The sequence below is a fragment of the Patagioenas fasciata genome, chromosome 3 (genome assembly GCF_037038585.1).
Source record: "Patagioenas fasciata isolate bPatFas1 chromosome 3, bPatFas1.hap1, whole genome shotgun sequence".
Taxonomy (NCBI): domain Eukaryota; kingdom Metazoa; phylum Chordata; class Aves; order Columbiformes; family Columbidae; genus Patagioenas; species Patagioenas fasciata.
This window is the reverse complement of record NC_092522.1, coordinates 123,386,355-123,410,761: the sequence shown is the minus strand read 5'-3', so window position 1 is coordinate 123,410,761 and position 24,407 is coordinate 123,386,355. Positions and strand designations below refer to the sequence as shown.

At 42.5% G+C, this 24,407-nt stretch overlaps 1 protein-coding gene across 3 annotated transcripts in view; it reads right to left on the bottom strand.

Annotated features, from left to right (window-relative positions):
• Positions 1–24,091, bottom strand: part of KIF13B (kinesin family member 13B) — a 128,026-nt gene extending 103,935 nt beyond the window's left edge. For all 3 annotated transcript variants that reach the window (XM_065833549.2, XM_065833551.2, XM_065833550.2), the window contains exons 1-2: positions 23,979–24,091; positions 15,661–15,754 (exon numbers count right to left, since the gene is read on the bottom strand). In XM_065833549.2, coding sequence (XP_065689621.2) covers positions 15,661–15,754; positions 23,979–24,033 — 149 coding nt within the window. In that variant the 5' untranslated portion in view covers positions 24,034–24,091. The remainder of the gene's footprint in view (positions 1–15,660; positions 15,755–23,978) is intronic.
• Positions 24,092–24,407: the final 316 nt, after the last annotated feature.

The window sequence follows — 24,407 nt, the reverse complement described above, 5'->3', positions numbered from 1 at the left end:
CTGTGCAGAATTAACCAGAGTTTACTCAACGTGGTCTCGTCTGTTGATCATGGCGCACGTCCCAGTTTGCTCCATAACCTTTCCTGTTTATAACATTACACATAAATCTGTATTTCTCTAAGTTTTAGGCTTCTGTTCACTTCGTATTTGTGATTCCCATCCCTTCTTACAGTGCAAGTTTCCACAATGACACTTTCTACCACGATGGAAGTGGCTCCATCACATAAAACATGTCATGATTTATGATCCTCCAGTTTCCGCAGTACATGGTGCGAAGACATATTTGAGCAAAACAAATATAAGCAATGAGACAAATAACCTGCTGTCAGCAGGTATCTTGGGTATAAAATATCACATCTTATACTCAGTCCTATGCTAAAGTTCCACTTCCGAACCTTCCCATGAGCTCCCTGCGTCAACATGCAAATCACAGAATTACAGAATCCCAGAATGTCAGAGATTGGAAGGGACCTCAAAAGATCATCTAGTCCAATCCCCCCGCCGGGGCAGGAACACCCAGCTGAGGTTCCACAGGAAGGTGTCCAGGCGGGTTTGAATGTCTGCAGAGAAGGAGACTCCACAACCTCCCTGGGCAGCCTGGGCCAGGCTCTGACACCCTCACCGGGAACAACTTTCTTCTCATATTCAAGTGGAACCTCCTGTGTTCCAGTTTGCACCCATTGCCCCTTGTCCTATCACTGGTTGTCACCAAGAAAAGCCTGGCTCCATCCTCCTGACACTGCCCCTTTCCATATTGATCCCCATGAATGAGTCCCCCCTCAGTCTCCTCTTCTGCAGCTCCAGAGCCCCAGCTCCCTCAGCCTTTCCTCACACGGGAGATGCTCCACTCCCTTCAGCATCTTGGTGGCTGCGCTGGACTCTCTGCAGCAGTTCCCTGTCCTTCTGGAACTGAGGGGCCACAACTGGACACAATATTCCAGGGGTGGTCTCCCCAGGGCAGAGCAGAGGGGCAGGAGAACCTCTCTGACCTACTGACCACCCCCTTCTAACCCACCCCAGGTACCATTGGCTTCCTGGCCACAAGGGCCCAGTGCTGGCTCATGCTCACCCTGCTGTCCCCAGGACCCCCAGGTCCCTTTCCCCTACACTGCTCTCTAATAGGTCATTCCCCAACTTACACTGGAACCTGGGGTTGTTCCTGCCCACATTCAAGACTCTACACTTGCCCTTGTTCTATTTCATTACATTTTCCCCGCCCAACTCTCCAGCCTGTCCAGGTCTCTGATGGCAGCACAGCTTCCAGTGTCACCACTCCTCCCAGCTTGGTGTCACCAGCAAACTTGCTGACAGTCACTCTATTCCCTCATCCAAGTCATTGATGAATATATTGAATAATATAGGCAGAAACAAAGGGTAAGAATCTAAAGCTGTTTCATACCACTGACCTAAAACTATGTGACAAAGACTGTTTTCTATCACGGGAACAAATATTTTACCAAGTACTTCTAATAAAACCCCAGAATGAAAAATACATTAGCAAAGAGCAGGTACCCAAGACTACAGCACCGAAAATGGGTTTGATTTTGCAGAATGATGACTGCAAAAGAAACCAAAACTCCGCATTTTCAAATACTGAAGGACACAAGTCAAAATTCTGCCTAGTTTTATGGTTTCGGCTGAATAGAAACCATTAGTCCATCAACATGTTTCCATCAAGGAAACTGCAATGTTAACATTGCATTTAAATAGGGAGCAGCAATTATCCAAAACCTCCACAGTATCAAAACAGTTTTGGACAAATCATTAAACAACGGAATAAGGTAGAATGGATAATATAATTAACCAACATCACTTAGACTGCTAGAAAAGTACCCTTGTTGTTTCAAACAACTCGGTTGTTCCCTATTTACCTTTTTTGCTTGCGGGATTCACAGTTAAAGCAGCATCACTTGGTTGCTGATATCACAGTTATCAGCAGTAAATCTTGCACTGATGAGATAAACGTATCATATACATTGTTGGTTATGCATGCAAAGCCTACAATTAATTACCAGGAATAAGGAGTTATAAAACAGAGGGATATCAAAACCCAAAAACCAACGTAACAACAATTCAAGGCAGCTTATCTTAAATTTCTAAGCACGCAGAAAGATACGTTCGGCTTCTCCGCAGCACAACGTACCCGCTGTCAAACTCCACAAAGCATTAATAGGTGATTCTTAATGAAGATGCTTTTAAATGCGAGGAATTTGAGCTATGGAAGTGTTTACTGCTCAAATGGATCTCGCTGCTATTAAAGCAAAGTCACTTTGAAGTTCCCTGTGGCTGCAATTGTTTCAAGCATTAAACGGCAAGATAAACCTTAAAATACAACTGCAACATTATTTTAGAGCTTCGGGGAGAAACGTCAGCCAGCAGATAAAACCGTCACGTACTCACTGATTCCATTAAATACTCCATGTTATTGGTGAAGGAGCTCGTAGCTGTGCGATGCTTCAAATTTACTAAAGCATTAATAGCATCTGCGGTCACCCAAGGCAGGTAGATCAGGTCAGAGAATCTCCAAAAAGGGAGATTCACCCAAGAAGCGAGAAAACGCTGTTTTCCGATTGCTCCCAGCTCAAGGTTGGGTTGGTCTTCTGGAAGTTGTGCTCTGCGTTCAATGGTTGATGGGTGGAAACATGTTACTCAGGCTCAACAGGGAATGAAAAGGTGACGGTGTGCAAGAAGAGGCTGGACAGCGTCCCCAGACACACGGGGTGAGCTGTGGGGTTGTCACTGCAGGGACAGCAGTTGGGATCAATGATCCTTGAGGGTCCCTCCAACTCAGGACACTCCGCGATTCTGCTGTTACAGTATTTGTAACTTTGAATAAGAGAATCCTAGAAAAATACCAGTTCACCTGAGAAGTAGGAGCTCAAAGGAGGAATGTGTGGAAATTGAGAATTAGCATAGGGTTTTTTTGTTTTAAACACCTTCTGGTGAATGGTTTTACTCTGACTGATTATGCCCAGGAGCAAATATAAGATACTGAAGTTACATATCTGTCATCGTCAGCTTCTGCCAGCATATCTGTTTCTACCCAGGTGTCTTCATCTGCTTCTTAAAACAAATGCCGTATGTGATGTTGATATTCTGGGGCGCAATTAAAAATACGGTTTATAAGCAAATACATTAATCTCGAAAACATGTATAATTTGCTAAACGGCTTTATATCCATTGGCCTATCTGCTTTCGGTACCTGTTCATATACGTGATTGTTTTATATGTTAATGAGTTTGAGAAGAGTTTCGCTCTGGGGATTTTTCTGTGTATGCTGAATTTGCTTTTGGAGAATTTATTCCCAGCACTTTCCAGCAGCTCAACCCCAACGATGTACAAACCTGCCAAATGCAGCCTCGCACACCAGCTTAATGGGAAAACATGGAATGAGAGAGCTTGCTTAGTCGGCAATAAAATTAATTCTTGTTTCTAATTTCTCTGAAAACACTGAAATCCTCCTAACACTGCAACACATTCAAAATTAAGAGGGCTTCTTTGAAAGCAGCTTCGTCACATCTCCAGGATCCTCGGCACTTGCCTGCCGCTGTACAACACTGTAACAGGTCCTAAAATGGGAGCTTGGCTTTGGTTGCATTGTAAGTCTTGTAAGTCTGGTCTGGAATAGAAGTAGTAGTTGCACTGGCTTGGTGGTGCAACCACTCCACAGCGTTCAACTGACTGTAACACATGAAATTAATGATTTGTTTGACTCAGTTTCTTTTGCAGGAAACTGAGAGAATCATAGAATTGTTTTGGTTGGAAAAGACCTTTAAGATCATCAAGTCAAACTGTTAAGCTCACACTGGCACTGACCTACGTTCTGAGAACCTCATCTCTGCGTCTGTTCAGCCCTCCAGGGCTGGTGACTCCAGCACTGCCCTGGGCAGCCTGTTCCAATGCCCCACAGCCCTTTGGGGAAGAAATTGTTCCCAGATCCAACCTCAACCTCCCCTGGCACAACTTGAGGCCGTTTCCTCTGCTCCTGGCGCTTGTTCCTGGGGAGCAGAGCCCGACCCCCCTGGCTCCAAGCTCCTTTCAGGCAGTTCAGAGATCAGAAGGTCTCCCCTCAGCTCCTGTTCTCCAGCTGAACCCCCCAGCTCCCTCAGCCGCTCCCATCACACTTGTGCTCCAGCCCCTCACCAGCTCCGTTCCCTTCTCTCAACTCACTCCAGCACCTCAAAGCCTTTCTTGTTTCAGCAGAAACGAGAACAGCGCTCCCCGAAATACTCTGGATTTATACACAGACCCGACAAACAGCGACACATACCCCACTCTGATCGAACCATGAATTTCCTCTCCCATGTTTGCATATCACGTCCCCTGGATGAAAAGTGAAGGAGGAGACTGGGAAGAGAAAGAGGCAGCTCCTCAACAAGCCCCCAAATTACAAATAAACACATATAGTGAATGATTCTTTACCCTTTGCGATGGCTATGGGCCCTCTACCTTTACAGAATATGCAGCAACAGCTAATTACCCATTTGGACATGTTGGCTTTGTGTGTAGAGCATGTCCCAGTCACCATGCTGTTCTTGGGCAAGGACAACACCATGAAAACAGGACTAGGTCACTCAAAAGTGACTTTTCAAGGCTATTTTGGGGTCCCTTTCTGTCCCCCTCTCAAATACCTTAAGCAAGAGGGTGTGAGATTGGGAGGAAATCCTCCCTCCCCCAAAATTCACATGCACTGTCATATATTACTTATAACATTTCACATGAACTAATAGAAAAGGCTACGAAGGAGCCTTCTAGGAGAAGCTATAATTGAGATATATTAAATTGCTTCATCAATGGAAAAGGTTCCCTGCAAAACATCAATGGCTCACGTAGGAATAGGCTGCAGCGGCTTGGGATTCAAATAATAAACCAGAGATCTCCCCCTAAAAAAGGGCAAAAAACTGGTACTGCTATTATTGTTACTCATTTTATTATCCATACTGCGTTCGTTACTGTATTTTGAAAGGATCTGCAGATTAAAACAGGATTTAAAAGGTCTTCAAATGGCAATTAAAAATCCCTTTAGTTATTGTGCTGGTGTAAGATTTTTCCTCATTTTGGAGTTCACAGAAACAGACTGAATGTAAACTCATATTTCATTAAAAACTCGCTCGAAAATTTAATTATCATCCAAATCATAAACGTTTTCAAAACAGTGAAGATACTTAGGTTCTAGGCATTTATTTTTATAGTATTTTATAAACCACCATATCCAGACACAGGAGAAAACCACAATGACCCTGGAATTAATTTCTAGTTGGCCTGGAGATGCCAAAACAGATGAAGTTGTCAAGTGAGTTTCTGCAAGGATGCATTTCTCCAATACTTTTCCCTAAAGAACCGAGCTCTTTCCAAGCATTAAACCTGACAGCAAACCCGGATTAATGACTTTTATGCAACTTGGCAACAGTTTTAAAACTTGTTGGTGCCAATGAAGTCTTGAGAAATGCCAAAATTCGCAGCAAATATGAGGCACGAACACAACCCACGAGCTCCTAAATGCTCATTTTCTCCCTAACCCGAGCTAACTGAATTTATTCAAATTCTAGCTTAAATATATCACTTGAAAATATATATCACTTCAAAATATATATTACTTAAAATATATATATCACTTAATCTATATCACTTAAAAACCACTTTGCCAACATTTGCCATTGTCAAGGTTCGAGGATCCGAATGGTAGGTCATGTTCAAAATGCAAAGAAAAACGTTAATACGTCAAAATCCTCGGTAAACTGGAACGTCTGGCAAATTTTGCTAAGGGATGTAATCACTAATGTGATTCCTCCCAGAATCACCCCAAGAAGTCAGGCAAGAGCTTTGCTGAAAGAAAGGAAATAAATTGGGGACAGCAGGATGAGCATAAAAAAAGGGTTTAGTTCAGATACTCTCAAGATATAATTGTGGAACATATATATATATACACATACATGTGATATATATACAGCCATAGCACCCTGACAATGCCCAGTCTCATCTGATCTGGGAAGCTAAGCAGAGTTGGGCTCGGTTAATACTTGGATGGGAGACCATTCGTATACCTACATATATATATATACATATTTATATATGTGCAGCCATAGCACCTTGAGAACGCTTGTATCTCGGAAGTTAAGCAGGGTCGGGCCCGGTCAGTACTTGGATGGGACACCATAGATATACATAGATACACATATGGAGCCCTAGCACACAGAGAACACCCGATCTCATCTGATCTGGGAAGCTAAGCAGGGTCAGGCCTGGTCGGTACTTGGATGGGAGACCAGCTGGGAATAGCAGGTGCTGTGGGCTGAGCCAGCGCTGGGCCCTTGTGGTACCTGGGTTGGGTTAGAAGGAGGGTGGCCACCAGTAGGTCAGAGAGGTTCTCCTGCCCCTCTACTCTGCCCTTGAAAAAAGGGTTTAGTTCAGATACTATCAGGATATACTTGGGGAACACATATATATACACACACACATATATTTCGATACAGCGAAGAAGCAGAAAACTTGATTGTTATCCTCCACACTTACTGACGAAGGACAAAAAAACCCAAAGCTCCACCTACTCCCCAGATGAAATCTTGACCTTTTCTGAATATTGGGCTTACCTCATGTTATCCAGAACACCGTGTTTTGCCCAATGTCTATTTAAGAACCAGTATTAATTACGGATACAATTACGCAGTGACAGGCGGTATTTAAACCGAGTGCTGTTGGCTTCGCTACCACACCTCACAAAGGTGTTTTCCAAATGCTGAATAAGCCATTTAACAGCACACAAACAACTTCCGATTTCATTAATGAATTATCCTTGGAGATGGTAAAAAAACCCAAACATCTGGACCCAGCTGCAACCAGCTCTAAGAGACCCGGCTTAAAAGCTAGGAGGAAATGTTGGATTAAAGTATATAATATTTTTAATTTTGAAGAGTAACACTGTTTCGCTGGATACTTATTTATATGATATTTGGGAACTCTATTGGTTCCACCTTGTGCCACAGTCCCAAGTAAAATGTCTCATCACAAAACCACAAAACTGTTTATTACCATCACAGATCGATTCATGAAGGACTAATCCTTTGCCTAATTAAAGACCTACAGTAACATACAGTAATAATTCAGCATGCTTACTCTGTATCACTTGCATTCCTGTATTGAGTGTGAACCATCGTGGTTCTACTAATCTGGAATAATCCCTGTATCGAGCGTGCAAAAACTTTATTACAATTCCATTATGCTCGCAGCAGCAGCAAAGATAATTTAGTGGTGGCGGGGTGTCCTGGCTTTGTTAAAACCAAGTTTCTCTTTTAGTGAATTTGCCTGTCAGCTAAAGCTTTCAGATCAGCTGCATTTTCCTGGAGAACCAGATCCATGTTGTGCTGAACACAGCAATGGAATGCGAGGTCATTGATAAGGATGGATGCACATCTCGCCAGAGGGGCAACGAGAAACAGGGGACCAGAAACTGACCAACGGAGCATAACATCCCGTTCACGGGATAATTCATATAAAAGTGGGAGATCATGAGCATCTCGTCCCTTTTCCTTATGGCGACATTAGGAGAGGACCTTACGAGTTGTCCCTGCCAACTGAGGCCAGTGACAGACTGAATCCAGCTCCACTGACTGCAGAGTCCAGTCCAGGACTTCGGGTGTCAGAGCAGTTGCCGGGACTTTCAAGATTGGTTTTGTATATTTTGTATTATTTTCTCTATTTTATCAGTAGCATTAGTAAAACATTTCTAATTTTCCCAGCTCTCCTCTCTCTGTCCTTCTTTCCCTCCCGATCGCCTGTCTGCAGTGGGAAGGGGGGAGAAGGGGTTAACAACACACCCACCACGGTTTATCGTCACCCCACAATCAAAACGCTCGACAGGGGGATAATTAAAGAGATAATTACCACGTGCAGAAGCTTTGCAGAGAGCGGTTGCTCGGGCTGGAGCGATGCGAGGACGCGAGGTTTGAGTTTGAAATTACCGCAGGACTCGTTTGCTGTTGTGAGCACTAAATAAGGTAATTTGTAGGTGGAAGACACGCTTGTAAGCCTCAGCTGGTACATATGTGGTTTCGGCAAATGAGTAAAGCAACCAGATAATTGTTTCCTCCCAAAACCAGTCCTGTTCCTCTGTTCTCCACCGCAACATTTGCATCTGCTCTTAGTCTTTTCTTTCCATTCTTGCCTCCTGAGTGTTTGTTGGAGTGGGAATTCTCCCTTCCCGTGGTGAGGCGGCTGCAAACTCTGCAAAGCGTTGGCCTGAGCTGCGTTTTTAGGGAGAAAGCAGAACTCCGTGGGCTATCGGATGAAAGCTGGGTGCTGACAAACAGCAGGCAAGGAGTCCCCAACAGCTTCCCCACGGGACCCAGGAGCTCGGGAGGGACCCAGGCATCCAAACAACGCATCCCTTCATCTTCTGTCTCCCCTTGCTGTGCAGCAGGATCTAAATCTTGAACAACATCCCCTTGTTTTGCTGATTGTTGAAATGGGTCAAATAACATGAAATATTGAAGCAGATATTGAGGTGCTGCAACAATCGCAATTTTCCCTATTTACTTTAAGAGTTTGAAAACAAACACATGCAGAAACAATTTCCTCTGCACTCAGCAGCATTATTTCTAATTAAGACGGCAGCAGAATCGGGTGAAGAGAAACGTAACGGAGCATCGAGTGTAACATGATCCACTTTCGAACTTCTAATTCTAAAATTACCACCACAACCACAAAAAATAGACAAGTTACCCCAAACTGATGCACACAAATACCCCCCAAACTTGTCCAGAGCTCCTCAGGACAATCAGTATCAACCACTAAGCGGTACAAGGTTTCTCCTTCTCTTCACTTCTCATAATAAGCCCATAAATAATGTCAAAACCAAACCCTGACAGGTTTAATATCCCATTTTCCAAAACCTAACGAATTGAGAAGACTATATAGGATATTATCTACATATTCTACTTGACCATAAAAATACACGTGTTGCAATCACTTCTAATATCTTTAAGCATTTCACCACCTCCACGTCCTGCCCTAGGTATTCAGATTATTTTACTTCAAATTACCAACACAATCTAAAATGACTGTTCAGCACAAAGTTATTCTGGTTATTCCTCACCAACCACGTTGGACGGCAACAAATCTCCTTTCTTGCACCTTTTTTGATCTTATAACCACATTTATCTGAGATCAAGATTTTGTGGTTTGATCTCAAATACCCTCAAAATAAAATCAGTGGGAATAAAACCGGTTTAAGGCAGTTAAGAGGTTTAACAGACTCATTTTATATATATTTTTACATTCTGTTCTTAAAATGGATACAAACTTACCTGATGAACTAAAGTTCGACGCTTATTTAATTCCCCCCCAGTTTGTGCCCACCGGGTCAGTCCCCGACCTTTATTAATTTGATTTGATAACAGAAAATACATTTATAGCCTTTAAGTCTTGACTTAACATATTAGATCAACATAAGAAGCAAATGTTTCAAACTTAAACTCAGCTTTTATTACCCATCCTGTGTTTTGTTTGTGCTGTCATTTGTAATTCATTAGTGTCTTTTCCTTATTTTCATATATTCAAACTGAGTTTTGCCTTGATTTCTACCCTTTCAAAGAATTCCTGCAGTCACATCAAATGTTATGCTCTTTTAAATTGTTTTCATAAGAGATAAACCCACGTTGCGGCAAAGTTAAAAAACCCATTGGGTTAAACTGGAGAACACTGGATCAAATCCCAATTACATCAAAACGGAGTCCAGAAAACGATCCACACTGAGCCAAACTCCACCAGACTCTTCTGAAAGCAAAGGGATTTGTCTGTTCTAACGCGAGGATTTAACGGGTCAAGACAACAATTAACACTCAAACGAAGCTCAAATGGCCTGATATTCTGAGCTGCAGATATAAGTTTGGTTTCAAAAACAAAACTGCCCGCAGTTCTCTCAAGGTCGCGCTAGAGATTTACATTAAAGCTGCATTGATCTCAAATATTTAATGTGTTCATATGGCACAAACGGGGAGGTTTTGGGGTTGGTTTTATTTCGGAAATGGCCCTTCCTGCCGACACCGCTTTCACAAAATCACAGAATCCCAGAATGCCAGGGGTTGAAGGGACCTGGAAAGCTCATCCAGTGCAATCCCCCCATGGAGCAGGAACACCCAGCTGAGGTTCCACAGGAAGGTGTCCAGGCGGGTTTGAATGTCTGCAGAGAAGGAGACTCCACAACCTCCCTGGGCAGCCTGGGCCAGGCTCTGCCACCCTCACCAGGAACAAGTTTCTTCTCAAATTTAAATGGAACCTCCTGTGTTCCAGTTTGAACCCACTGCCCCTTGTCCTATCATTGGTTGTCACCGAGAAGAGCCTGGCTCCATCCTCCTGACACTCCCCCTTTCCATATTGATCCCCATGAATGAGTCCCCCCTCAGTCTCCTCTTCTCCAGCTCCAGAGCCCCAGCTCCCTCAGCCTTTCCTCACACGGGAGATGCTCCACTGCCTTCAGCACCTTTGTTGCCTTGCACTGGACTCTCTGCAGCAGTTCCCTGTCCTTCTGGAACTGAGGGGCCACAACTGGACACAATATTCCAGGTGTGGTCTCCTCAGGGCAGAGCAGAGGGGCAGGAGAACCTCTCTGACCTACTGATCACCCCCTTCTAACCCACCCCAGGTCCCATTGGCCTTCCTGGCCACAAGGGCCCAGTGCTGGCTCATGGTCACCCTGCTGTCCCCAGGACCCCCAGCTCCCTTTCCCCTACACTGCTCTCTAATAGCTCATTCCCCAACTTACACTGGAACCTGGGGTTGTTCCTGCCCACATTCAAGACTCTACACTTGCCCTTGTTCTATTTCATTACATTTTTCCCACCCAACTCTCCAGCCTGTCCAGGTCTCTGATGGCAGCACAGCTTCCAGTGTCAGCCACTCCTCCCAGCTTGGTGTCACCAGCAAACTTGCTGACAGTCACTCTATTCCCTCATCCAAGTCATTGATGAATGTATTGAATAATACCGGCCCCAGCACTGACCCTTGAACACTCCACTAGATCCAGGTCTCAACTGAACTCTGCCCATTGACCACAACTCTCTGGCTTCTTCCCTTCAGCCAGTTCACATCCACCTCACTAACAGCGAAACCTTTGGCAGCATTCAGTTCATCTCGATCCTAATCTTTGTTTTACCTCCCAAAGAACTAAAATGTTCTCCAGCTTTACAAGAAGAAAAAACCTTCAGTCTGAAGACAAACCATGGCAAGTTTTAACACACTGGAATATTCCATAGCAACTGTTGCCTGGAATCCATCATTTCTCTGAAACCAGCAATTTCTTACTGCCTAAGTCGCATTTCTTTTATTGTCCTTCTTCAGAAAATTCAGTGAATGTTGGTTTTATCTTCTCAACAATTTTTAATTCATCCTGGAACAAATTTCTCCTTGGCGGTATTATCATCAGTGCCATGACAGTAAGTATCACTCACCTACAGCTCTGAAAGGTGTTTTAATCACAAGGAAAGCAGCCCAAAAGTATTTCTCCCCACAGCCTTTTCCAGGGCTGTGCCAGAAACAAAATGGGAATTGGAAGATAGAAGAACCTTATGAAAATGCCCCTTGAAAAGTTAAATATACTTGGGCTTCATCCAGCTCCTCAAAGTAGAAACCATCAAGCTCAGACATTGCAGGGCTGCAAAAATCAAGTCTAAGATAATAGTAAATGATATGGGGAATTAACAATTAACTAATTAACGCTTAAAGAACTAAAGAGCCAACACTTAGAGTACGACCCTTCTGAGTTTCCAGAAATCAATCAGATTAAGTTTAATTATCCCAACTTCACAAGCAAAACCATCGTTTGTGCGCACATACAAAAGTAAATTGGTTTAAATGCACGGATCCCTTAAAAGCAAAGGGCTCTAAAAAATACTGATGAAGATACTCTAATTATTAAAATATTTATTACAAAGCCTTAATTATAAACACGTGACAACAGCTGAAAAGGAGACGTTACAACAGCCTATAAACCACAAATTGCAACAGCGTTCCTTCATTTTTAAGCAAATTCTCATCATAAAAAGGCTCAAAGGTGGTTTGTTGCACAGCTTTAATAAACGCTTTGTCTTAAAAATATTATGGTTGAAACACAATTGATTTCTGAGATTGTATCAGTTGCAGTTAGGCTTGTGGTATATAATAAAGCTCCTTTGACCAAGCTGTCAAAAATAATCAGTTTTAACATCTTTTTGATAGGCCTTGTTTGGGAAATGCAAAATGACAACGTGAGCAAATTGATAGGAATAATAATAATAGTAATAGTAATAATAATAATAATAATAATAAAGGCTATAAAGGAAGCTAGAGCAATTAGCATCTATTTGAAGGTTTTCCAATACATTAATTCCTAAAAACATTCCAATTGTTGCCTAGGACTTAATCCATTGACTTGAACCCAAAGGAGTTCACACCCTGTTTCAAGCCCAAGCCACCAAGAGGTCACCTGGGGAAATCTGGGACCAAACTCAAGGCTCTGTAGCAAATTATTTAGGGAAAGTGACTAAAGATCAACCATTTGCACACAGTAATTTTTATTTTAATAGGAGAAACCGCCGCTCGACCAAACCCATCCCATAAAAACAAAGGTTAGTAACAAAGCCAAGCCAATAGCTTTAAAAATCCCTCTTTTGGACATGATCAGATGACTGAAACCTGCACTGTGTTATTAAGGATTGATCAATAATTGCTCAATAAAATAGGTATTTTTTCGGTACAGGACAATGCTAAACCTGAAGCAGCCAGAGATGTTTTCCTGAAGACCTGAAAATATCGTGGCGGTAGCTTGACCAACACAACCCGCTGTCCCCAAAAGCCCCAAGCAACCCCAAAGTTGGGTGTCTGTCCAAATACAACATTCACGGAGTGAATTTTGGACTTTTTCTGTGCATGTTCATCCCCAGATCCCTGGGAAATCGGGAGGAGATGTGGGGCCGCACTTGGGACTCCACAGCCTGTTTCTGCTCTTTAACTCAGAGACAACCCAAAACAATAACTCAGGTATCCTTTGTTAAAACCAAGTTTCTCTTTTAGTGAATTTGCCTGTCAGCTAAAGCTTTCAGATCAGCTGCATTTTCCTGGAGAACCAGATCCATGTTGTGCTGAACACAGCAATGGAATGCGAGGTCATTGATAAGGATGGATGCACATCTCGCCAGAGGGGCAACGAGAAACAGGGGACCAGAAACTGACCAACGGAGCATAACATCCCATTCACGGGATAATTCATATAAAAGTGGGAGATCACGAGGATCTCGTCCCTTTTCCTCATGGTGACATTAGGAGAGGACCTTGTGAGTCGTCCCTGCGAACTGAGGCCAGTGACAGACTGAATCCAGCTCCATTGGCTGCAGAGTCCAGTCCAGGACTTTGGGTGCCAGAGCAGTTGCCGGGACTTTCAAGATTGGTTTTGTATATTTTGTATTATTTTCTCTATTTTATCAGTAGCATTAGTAAAGCATGTTTAATTTTCCCCACTCTCCTCTCTCTGTCCTTCTTTCCCTCCCCATCACCTGTCCTTAGTGGGAAGTGGGGAGAAGGGGTTAACAATACATCTGCCACGGGTTTATTGTCAGCCTGCAATCAAAACTTCGACATCACGTTTTGCCATTTTAACCGATCTGAGATTTTTGGCAGAGATTTTTGCAGACGGACAGACACGTGATGTCGCTCTCCGGTCTGCAAGGACCACCTTGGGAAAACACAAATACGTGTAACTGTGACACAGGGTAATTCACCCGTTAAACTATTTATTTACACCTACTCACATCCCAGATTGGTTTCTACCAAAGAGCGTGTAAACGGGAAAACACGCGTATTTTTCAAAAGCCATTGGTTGTTTTTCCAAACGTCACTCCCTGTCCAAGCACAGCTGAGTCACGACAAGGGGGATGTGATAGCACACATTTCTGTTTCTCATTTTGTTATCCCAGTTCCTAAATTGACCGTGGCACCTTCACGAGACACGCAGCAAAGCTCTTACGCTTTTCAAACCTCTCCCACTTTGCAAGCGTCTAAAGAGCGTATTTACAACACCATTTACTTTTGTTGAAGTCAGACCACTCAAGGTTTGCCAGAATTCCTCACTTCAGACACCAGAGAAGTCTGAAATCAAAATGAATCGCTTTAGAGCACAACCCAAAGTTGTTGACGGCGGATTTGGAAACAGAAGTTGAGCCTAAATCACTCGCAAACTTAGAAAAAATGAAACTAAACCCAGTCTTTTCCTTGAGCTGATAGTTAAGATTCCTCCGATGGAGCTGCGGGAGCCAAAACGATTTAGCGGTAGCTCCTCTCAAGGGTGTTACATGTTCGATATGACCCTGCTCCAAATCCTCGCTACTCCAACTCCACTTTTGAGATGCGTCGTCTTGCCGTTTGCAGCCAACCTTCAGTGCGATTCATGAGCCTCCACTTCTCCCTCTTCATTAAATCCCCCTGATAAATTGACGATGCTTCCTGCTCAGATTAGTGGAGGGGGATTTGTGAGGATGCAAATGAAGCGTTCTTTGGGCTCCCCATCCTGGCTGGGATGTCAACACAATTGCCAAGTGTCAATGCAATTCCCAACTGATTCCTCCCTTGCCAGGGGCACAATTTGCATGATTTATTCTCTTCTGGGTGCACTATGAGTATTTTTTTTAACATATATTAGAGAGTATAAACTAAGCAGCGTTTGATTGGCTGCCATGTTCTGGAGAAACTACAAATAACGTTCTTAGTCCAGCTCTAAGTAGGAGACTCCATTTCCTGTGGTTTTAAAGGCTCAAATCAACACGGGTATTTGTCAGCTGAACACCACACGTGTCTCTGGAGGAGGCAGATACTGATCCTAACAAAACCGCCCCACCACACACGCTCTGTTTGATTTTCAGTAACTTATTAAAGCTCTAGTCCCACCTGCTTTCAGCTGATGACAACAGAAAGTACGTATTGCATCTGATGATCTCTTTGCTTTTCCATTTACTGCCACTCGGGGTAAAGAAATGTAAATGAACAGAGATCAGGCCAAGATGACTTCTACTGGCCACTGACACACAGTTCAGCTTTACACGAAAAAGCAATGATATGTTGCATTTAAACAACGCTCTTTTATGCATTTAACCCATTTTTTCTCATTTCTGTCACTGTTAAAACCACTTCTTTTTTTCCCCAGAAAACAAGTCACGATTGACTATAGATTTCCAGTAATGCATTTTGCCTTTTCCTGCACCCCTTTATTTTGTTTCATGCACACATTTTTCATTCCCTCCCCTTGCAAATAATAAATTAACCACAACCGCAACCCTATCAAGCATTCATTTCAAGAATTCATGTCATTCCAAAACGACAAACTGCGCCCTGCTCAATCATTTTGCAGATTTAAATTCCTCCTGTTCCGTAATAAGATCTGGGAAGAACCGAAACAGTTCACAGACACATTAATTGCTGACACATCGTTTAGAGCAGGAAGCAAATGCAGGAAGCGCTGGGTTTGCAAAGCATCTTCCCAGCATGGTCAAATCAGCCTTATTTTATAGATGACGGTAAGTACATTGAAATAATATTTATTATTTTTTAAATTGAAAGTCCTCTGTCAAGGCTTCCATTCCCTAGTTGTTAGCCACATTTAATTAACAAAACCTAACCTTCCTAATTCAAAAATCTTACCTGGCATCTCCTTTGGAAAGGTTGGTGTTTACGGGGTGAAGAATAACCTTGTTTGCATCCACATCCACCACGCACTTTGTATGCAGATCGAGCTCTACGAAGAAACGAGAAGGAGGATTATACACCCCATTCCTTCCTCCAGCACCAGATTTATTCATGCACCCGTCAGCTGGAGAATAGAAACAGGACTATTGCCAAATCCCACTTGTAGAGACGCTCTGACGGGATGGATCCCGTCCAGCTCTTTTCAAAGCAAGAAAGGGCACTTTTGCTTTCACCCAAGGACAATCAGCATCTACGAGGCAATTTCTGCTGGGGAAAAGAACCATGGTGATGCAGCGATGCCAGCTCTCAGTCCTGGGGTCCCTGGTCCGAGAAATTCAAGTCACAGCAAAAATAACCAAGGTGCGAACTCATAGAAAAGGGCTTGTCCTTCCCCGTTGGGAAAGCCCGGCTCTTCCCAATGACTCTGAGCAACGGGATGTATACTATGAGTAATAAGAATATTTGGAATGTGTGAGAATTCTCAGCCGCGGAGGCGGGGAAAACAAAATAGAAGCTTGACAACCATCCAAGGTATCCACCCAATGACAAATGGAGTTAGATATAAAAAAATAAAGCACAGAGGCACTTGGAACCAAAAGTCACTGCCTACAGACATAAGGGCTTGGATATAGGTCCGGTCCTACGTTGTGATGCTGACCCTGGAAAGCAAGACTGCAGATCTTAACTACTGCACAGCACCTCGACTTCTTGCTGCTCTTAAATAACATAATAAGAGGACGTTGCTTTCATTGCTGTGTTTTGAAAGAAACGCTATAGTCTTTTGCCGCTTGCAAAAAATCCTTCCGAACAAAACCGCCCCTCTGCTGTTAAACTGCGCTTTTGCAGAGGAAGAGGCGGACAAGGTTCAGAAGCTGGTGTTTATTTTCATCTCTCTCCACGCCCTGAAAGCAAATTCATCCATATGCAATACGTGCTTGCTCAGATGAAATTCTACTCTTCCTACACCCTGTATCCGATGAGCCGCTTTATCTGGGTCTGGCTGGTTAGTGATTAACATTGTGTTGCACTGACCTGCTTTTCCTCAACTACTGAAGGTTTTTACACGCCACCTCACTCGTGCAAAGCATAAGGTATACACACTCTGTATATAAGCAATCGTTCACCTTCCACCACCACTGTGCTCAGACTCCTCTGTAAGGCACTTTAAGTTGCTTCAATAGCAATGAATTGCTGTATCAGCTCCTGGCGCCCCATGAAATAAACCCCAAGAACACCCGTATTCAGCCTATTTGCTGGGTTATGCATCTCGACAGCCTTAAGGCTGCTTATCCCAGTTACCTTGGCAAAATGCTCACACGACAGCTCTCCTTTCGGCTGAAAAAACAGCCTAAATCCTGTTTTAATAGCACATCGTATACTTTCTACAAACCCCATGACTAAGCACGTTCTTCGACTGCTTTCTGATTTCTTCCGGTAAGTTGAGAGATGAATCTCAAAATCCTATCGTCATCACTTCCACCTCATTAAGCTGTTAACATTACTAAAGCAGGTTAGTCTTACAGACAAATCACCTCCCTACTCTTTGGGGTTTGATCACGCACGAACTCCACCCTTATTTTACTAGTTATCCGTAATCGGAGCCCTCGCTGCCCCTGAACAAAATAAGGACGCTCCAACATAAGATGATCGCACCCATCTAAAAACACCGAGTGGCTCGTTTTGTAGCAAGGACTCCTTTGTCCAGGCTTGCTATTATTATTTCTTTCCACTATCCACACATTGGGTTTGTGTGTTTGTTCACAAAAAACAAGAGCAGAAGTTACCTGTTGTCAGACTTTGGGGATCGATCACAAATCTCACACCTCGACAAGACTTCAAGTCTCACCTATTACCATCGCCAACCCGCTTCTACCTTCAGTCATTACCAAGAAAACACGTTCATTTGCTTCATCCAATCCAGAAACTAATCAGCTAATTGCTTTGTGAAAAATTTAAACTCCAACTCTTATCTCCAGAAACATTTATTGTGGGGAATTAAAGCCTCTTGCACAGATTTGGATTACGAGAGCGGTGATGTGCATAATAAAAGGGTAACGCTTATCCCAGCCACTATTCCACATCGAAATTTCACAGCTGTAGGTGTGTTAAGCAAAGCTGGGCTGAGTGTAAGAACAATTAAGTCAGGTGCACCCAAGTTACTCACAGAGTCTCTCGATGAGTTTTTAATTTGATTTGTGAAATGGAAGGTGGGGCTTGAAGGCCTGTTCTGGTTTTGTTAAAAGCAAGTTTCTCTTTTAGTGAATTTGCCTGTCAGCTAAAGCTTTCAGATCAGCTGCATTTTCCTGGAGAACCAGATCCATGTTGTGCTGAACACAGCAATGGAATGCGAGGTCATTGAGAAGGATGGATGCACATCTCGCCAGAGGGGCAACGAGAAACAGGGGACCAAAAACTGACCAACAGAGCATAACATCCCATTCACGGGATAATTCATATAAAAGTGGGAGATCACGAGGATCTCGTCCCTTTTCCTCATGGCGACATTAGGAGAGGACCTTGCGAGTCATCCCTGTGAACTGAGGCCAGTGACAGACTGAATCCAGCTCCATTGGCTGCAGAGTCCAGTCCAGGACTTCAGGTGTCAGAGCACTTGCTGGGACTTTCAAGATTGGTTTTGTATATTTTGTATTATTTTCTCTATTTTATCAGTAGCATTAGTAAAACATTTTTAATTTTCCCAACTCTCTTCTCTCTGTCCTTCTTTCCCTCCCGATTGCTTGTCCTTAGTGGGAGGTGGGGAGAGGCGGTTAACAATACATCTGCCACGGGTTTATTGTCACCCCACAATCAAAACCCACGACAAGGCCATTCTTCCCATTTCCCTTCTTTTTTCAACTCGTCACTAAAGTTTCCTAAGACAAAAAAGACTGGGATAGAAGCAACACAGATCCTGGCTCAAACCACACGTAACCTGAATTGACTGTGCCTTTGATGAGCCTTACGAGTGTTGTACAGAGAATTCACATCACCAATACCTGGAGGCCTTTTCCACTATTCTAAGAAATTCGGTGTATTTCAAATCAAGAGCAGGAAAAGCAAAAGCAGGATTCGGCAGGCACTGGTATATTCCCAACAAACAGAGAGTATTTGGGAATCCTGGAGGGAGGAGAAAGGAGCATTTTGGAAAATACTGGACATTTTCAACCCCAGCGATACTACCCTAAAAACTCATCCCAACTTAAGGTTATTGTATCTGAGAACCAAACCCAATTATCTTAATCAATAGTTTTTACAGAGCAGGGTGAAATTATCTTCAATTTATTTACCGTATCATCTTTCATTTTATCTGCAACTTATTAAATCGGGTCTACGTATCCTAACATCTTTTAGTACAACAGCCACAGTAGCTGAAAAGTCTGTTACAACTTACTTAACCTTCCTTTTTTTCCTCTTTATATGCTTTATTTTTTAGACATTATAACATTAATTAAGGGAAAGCATTTCCAATTCATCAAGAGCCTCTATTTCCACATATGTTTTTCCACCAGATTTCAATTTAAGAAAGTAGTTTGTGATGGCTCACAGTTTTTCAGCCCAAAAATGTTAATGTTAATCCCAAACTGGTTGGGTTGAAGGGAGCTCTGGAGAGCATCCCATCCAACCCACTTGTTAATGCAGGGTCACCTAGACATACCAAATAATTCAAATCAAAATTAAAATACCATTTGATCCTAAACCGCGCTGAAATGAAGGTGTGAAGCTGGTGTTACAACACAGGTTGAATAAAAGTTGTGACAGATTCATCCTGGTCCCACTGTAGGTTTAGGGCAGCTGCACCTAGAGCCAACTCAAGTATAACAAATGAAATGTGAAAGGTTCCAAGTGCACGCACTAAGCTCATAAACCAAAATTGGCCCCAAATACAAAAGCTCCAAATAATCTCCTGTACAGATCGAGACGACAGAAATTTTATATTTTAAATTGCCGGTAGATTTTTCAGGGGATTAACATTCCCTTGAAGGTTAGAATTGGAATGTTGTGGCCTGAGCCTTCAATTGCATTGAGTACGAAATTAAAGTTGGGGTTTTTTGTACCTTTCTGTCTGGTCTAAAAACCAAAACAAATGGTGATAACACAGAGAAATGTTTAAACAGCAACAAAAAGATTTAAATGTGTATTTAACACCTAATAAAGAAGCTGTTGTTTGGGTTTTCATTTTTGATTTAAAATGAAATATGAAAACAAGTTCAAAGTCAACAGGTCAAGTCTTCGTGCCAATGTTTGTTGCCTTAGAGTGACTTCTCTCTTTGCTGTGTAGGAGCCACCAAAAATAAAGGAAAAACTAACTGACTATATGAGTGAAAATACATCTAAATGTACATTACATACATGCCACAACACTTTGAGGCCATTAATTATAAGGCATAGTAATGGATCCGTTCTTAAAATACAGAGTAATTTGACTTGTCCCTTAAGTCTACCAACATGAGCATCTTTCAAGTCTCTCTGCTATATATATATATAAACTACACAAATAAAACTCATGAAATTTTCAGTTTGCAGCAATTAAATTTCATTAAATATGTATGAGTGCATCTGGAAGGGCAAACAGCGCTATCTAATCTTGATGACGAAGTGCAAGTCAACTCAAATTCATGAGCGCGTTGAATGCAAACAACGTCTCCTCCCATGTTAACGCTACCTTGTCCGAGTGGTAAAAAATAATCACACAGAACCAACTGGGTTGGAAAAGACCTCAGAGATAATTATTCAACCTTCTGCTCTTTCATTCATTAAGGCCTTCGGAGTTAACAGGAACGAAATGCAACAGCGTTTGCTCTGCCACCGAGCCCCAAAAGCCGAGATATTGTAGGACTACTCACTGTGTGCATCTGACCTTGTGTTGAGTTCAGCAAGCGAACGTGAAACCAGAGCAGTGGGGTAATCTCACGCCGCTTTAGGCTAAGTCTAAAGGTGTAATTAGCACAAGAATCTTTGCCTTTGTGGCACTGGGCTGATAAGTAGTGGGGAGTGAGCCTGTAACACCTTAACAGCTCTTAAAACACAATTGTCCCACTAAGAAACTCAAGATGAAACACCAGCCCTACATGCCTTACCCGTTTGTCACCGATCTCTGCGTTAATCCTGTTCATACTACAGACACAGCTTAAAGGTTCCTGACAATCACCAGGAAAATTAAAAACTTGAGGTGCTCGCTGATGACACGGATGATGGTGATGAAAAGTCCTGCATTTTGCATATTGCCATCAGCATACGATGGGTGTCATTTCACCCATTCCAACGCCATCATTAATCTTGTAAGAGCACTTGCACAAACTCTAATTTATAGATAAGTCACTGCTGTTGTAACCTCCAGTGGGGGAAAAAAACAAAGAAAAACAGAGGAACAACCCCCGTCTCCTCCCTCAAAACCATTTCAAGTGACTGGAAACGCAACCTCCGCTAAAGGAGGATGTAAAATTACCACCCGATGTCACGCTCAGAGTCAAATCCCTTCCTTAAAAACACTGGAGACTTTATCATCAAAGCACAAGATGCGTGTTTGAACACGGACACCAGTCTGGATGAATTTACACGTAAACATCATAAATATCTAAGAGTATTTTTACAGTGGTCCCACACAAATCTACGTGGCAAAGCCACCAGGTTGGCCACTTCTATTGCTCCTCAATAAATCGCTTCGTGGTATGAGCTTTGTGGTATTTACCCGACACAGAATGAATTTCTGCTCAATGGAGCCAAACGCCGGCAACGTTTGTAAAAGGAAATCCCCTGCAACTCTGAGATATAACAGCAAAAGAGCTTTTGGTACCATCAACGTATAGATCACCACTCTGCATGAGGATGAAGCCGGACCCTCAATAACCGATATTTGGTATGGAAATCCCTCCAACATGCACGCAAGGAACCTATTGCGCTTTTATGACCTGTATAACTTAGTAACAGTTTAACACAGCGCTTTTATTAACCTAATAAACCCTCGCCTTAAGAAATTCATAATTCAAACACTAAAGACAAACCACCAGCACCACAAATAAACACCGGGAAGGTTTTAAAGCTTAAATTCCAACAGTCGTAATCGTCTGAGAGGTTTGCGGCTTTAAGCCGAGGGAAGGAAAGAACGGCACTCGTGAGCCTGAAGAAAACAAAGAGTTGCGTCAGGTCCAAAGCCCCAGAACCTCAAACAAACACGACTGAGAACAAAGTGCAGGTTGGAGAATTTCCAAGAGAGCCTCGAAGCCCATTGAAAAAGCAAAGCTGCCCAAGCCTTACAATTGGGTGGCTCTTCAGAAAAATCTTCATTTCATTTCAAATATTTAATTTTAAATTTGAAAATTTAGAAAATTTTTAAAATTTAAATATTAAAAAGAAACATTTAAAAGGTTAAATTTTAAAAAGTTAAATTTTAAAGATAAAAACTAAAAGTTAAATTTTAAAGATTTTTTAAATTTAATAGTTAAATTTCAATGTTTTAAAAATTTTAAAAATATAAATTTTAAATATTAAATTTTAAAAAATATAAATTTTAAATATTAAATTTTTTAAAAATATAAATTTTAAATATTTTATTTTTAAAAAATATAAATTTTAAATAATTTATTTTTTAAAAAATATAAATTTTAAATATTTATTTTTAAAATATAAATTTTAAATATTAAAAATTAAAAATAAGTTTTAAACATTAAAAAATTTTTAAAATACAAATTTTAAACATTAAAAAAAAATTTAAAATACAAATTTTAAACATTAACAAAATTTTTAAAATACAAATTTTAAACATTAAAAAAATTTTAGTTAAATTTTAAAGACGTAAAAAATTTAAAGATAATTTTTAAAGATCTAAAAAATTTCTAAAAGTTGAATTTTAAACATTTTAAAAGTCGTTAAAAGTGGCATTTAAAGTATTTTTAAACTTTTAAAAAGTTAAATTCAAAATATTTAAACATTTTTTAAAAGTTAAATTCTAAACATTGAAAAATTAAGAATATAAATTCAAAAAACCTTAAAATTTAAAAATAGAAATTTAAAAAATTAACATTAAAAATTAAATTTTAAAATTAATTAGTTTTTAAAATTTCACATTTAAAGTGTTTAAAATCTGAATTTAATCTTAACTTTAACATTCGGTAGGTGAGAAAACCACACTGTCCCCTTCCCCCAGACCCGTGCAGCTCAGCGTCAGGAGCAAGGCAGAAGCTCCCAGTCCATTTACTGCTCTAAATCTACATTCTCCCATCATTTTTCATCCCCCTTTGCTTTCAGCATTCCCTCCCCACATACATTTTCTGCAGAGCTCAGTCTGTAGCTGGAAACAGCCTGAAGACCCCTCACGCATGCACAATCACATACAGAATATACACCAGGAGCGAGAGGTGAAACATCCACCCCGCGGGATCCAAAACTTGACCGAACGAGGCTTTCGAGAGCTTGAACCAAATGTAGATTTGGGTCAAACCCCCTCAATAATGACATCAATTCTGTCTCTTCTGTGAGAATCTGGAGGGAAAAACCCACCCTGTGCGTTCCTTGGACTTTTGCCTCACCGCTTGGCTCCAGTTGCTTTTTCACCCTCGCTTCCTCATAGCCTAGAACAAGTTTTTTCTAATTAAAACACGCATTAAACATTTAAACCGACGCCCGCGCCACGGTGTGATTAACACAACCCTGAGGCGAGTTTCGCTGACGGGAAACAAATAAACAACCCAACACAAAAAATTAAACGTTTCCTTGTCAATTCGTGCGTCCTCTTCCACGGTTTTGTGTTTGGTTTTGTGTGTTTTGTCCTTACAGTGGCTCTGTCAGCGGGTTAACGCTGTCCCACTCGCTCACCAGGGCTGAGAGAGCTGAGGGATGATTTACCACAAGGAAAAAATGCAGAAACATAAGGATTTGTCCTCAAAACTCCAGCAAGCAGGAAGAAGGAAGAGCGGGGCTGGAAAAAGCAGGTGTAGGAAGCGCGGAGGGGGGTGCATCCAGAGGGGAGGAAGCAAGAAAATTATATATATTTAAAAAAAAAGCCATAAAACGAAGCGAGTTCAGGAAAAACGTCAGGAGTGAAGGTAGCTCGGCTTCACCCCCAAACCTACCTGTACGTACGCACAGGAGTAAATAAGTAAATAAATACATATATATGGATATATATGAAGCCCCCCCTCCGCGGCAGGACACACCGATACGCCCCAGCCACTCACACCTGCCCCTATAGACACCTATGGGCCGGCCACCCCCCGGCCTCCCGCAGCCCTCAGGCCCGACCCCTCCCACACACACGCGAGACAAGGGGGTCTCACCTCGGCGGTTCATGGGGCGGACGCGCACCGCCACCTTCACTTTGGAGTCCCCCATCGCGCCGCTCGCCGTCCCCGGTGCCCCCGGCCCTGCTCGGCTTCCGTCTGCGGAGGGACACGCGGGGCGGAGCGCGGAGACCGGGAGGAGGCGCCGTGCGTGACCAACGCCCGCCCGGACTACAGCTCCCGGCGTGCACCGCGCCGCCCCGCCCCGCCCGCTACCGGCGCGCCGCCGCGGTGCACGCTGGGAGTTGTAGTCCTGCCCGTGAGTGCGCCTACAGGGACGCGTTGCATGCTGGGGTATGTAGTCCTAGATAATATGGGGGGGGGGGCGCCCCGAATGGTGTTTGTAGGTGAGTTCGTAAGGAATGTTTAACAAAAAGCTGTTGTTTTTACATCACTGAGGACCTGGTGCCTGAGCCCAGTAGGGGG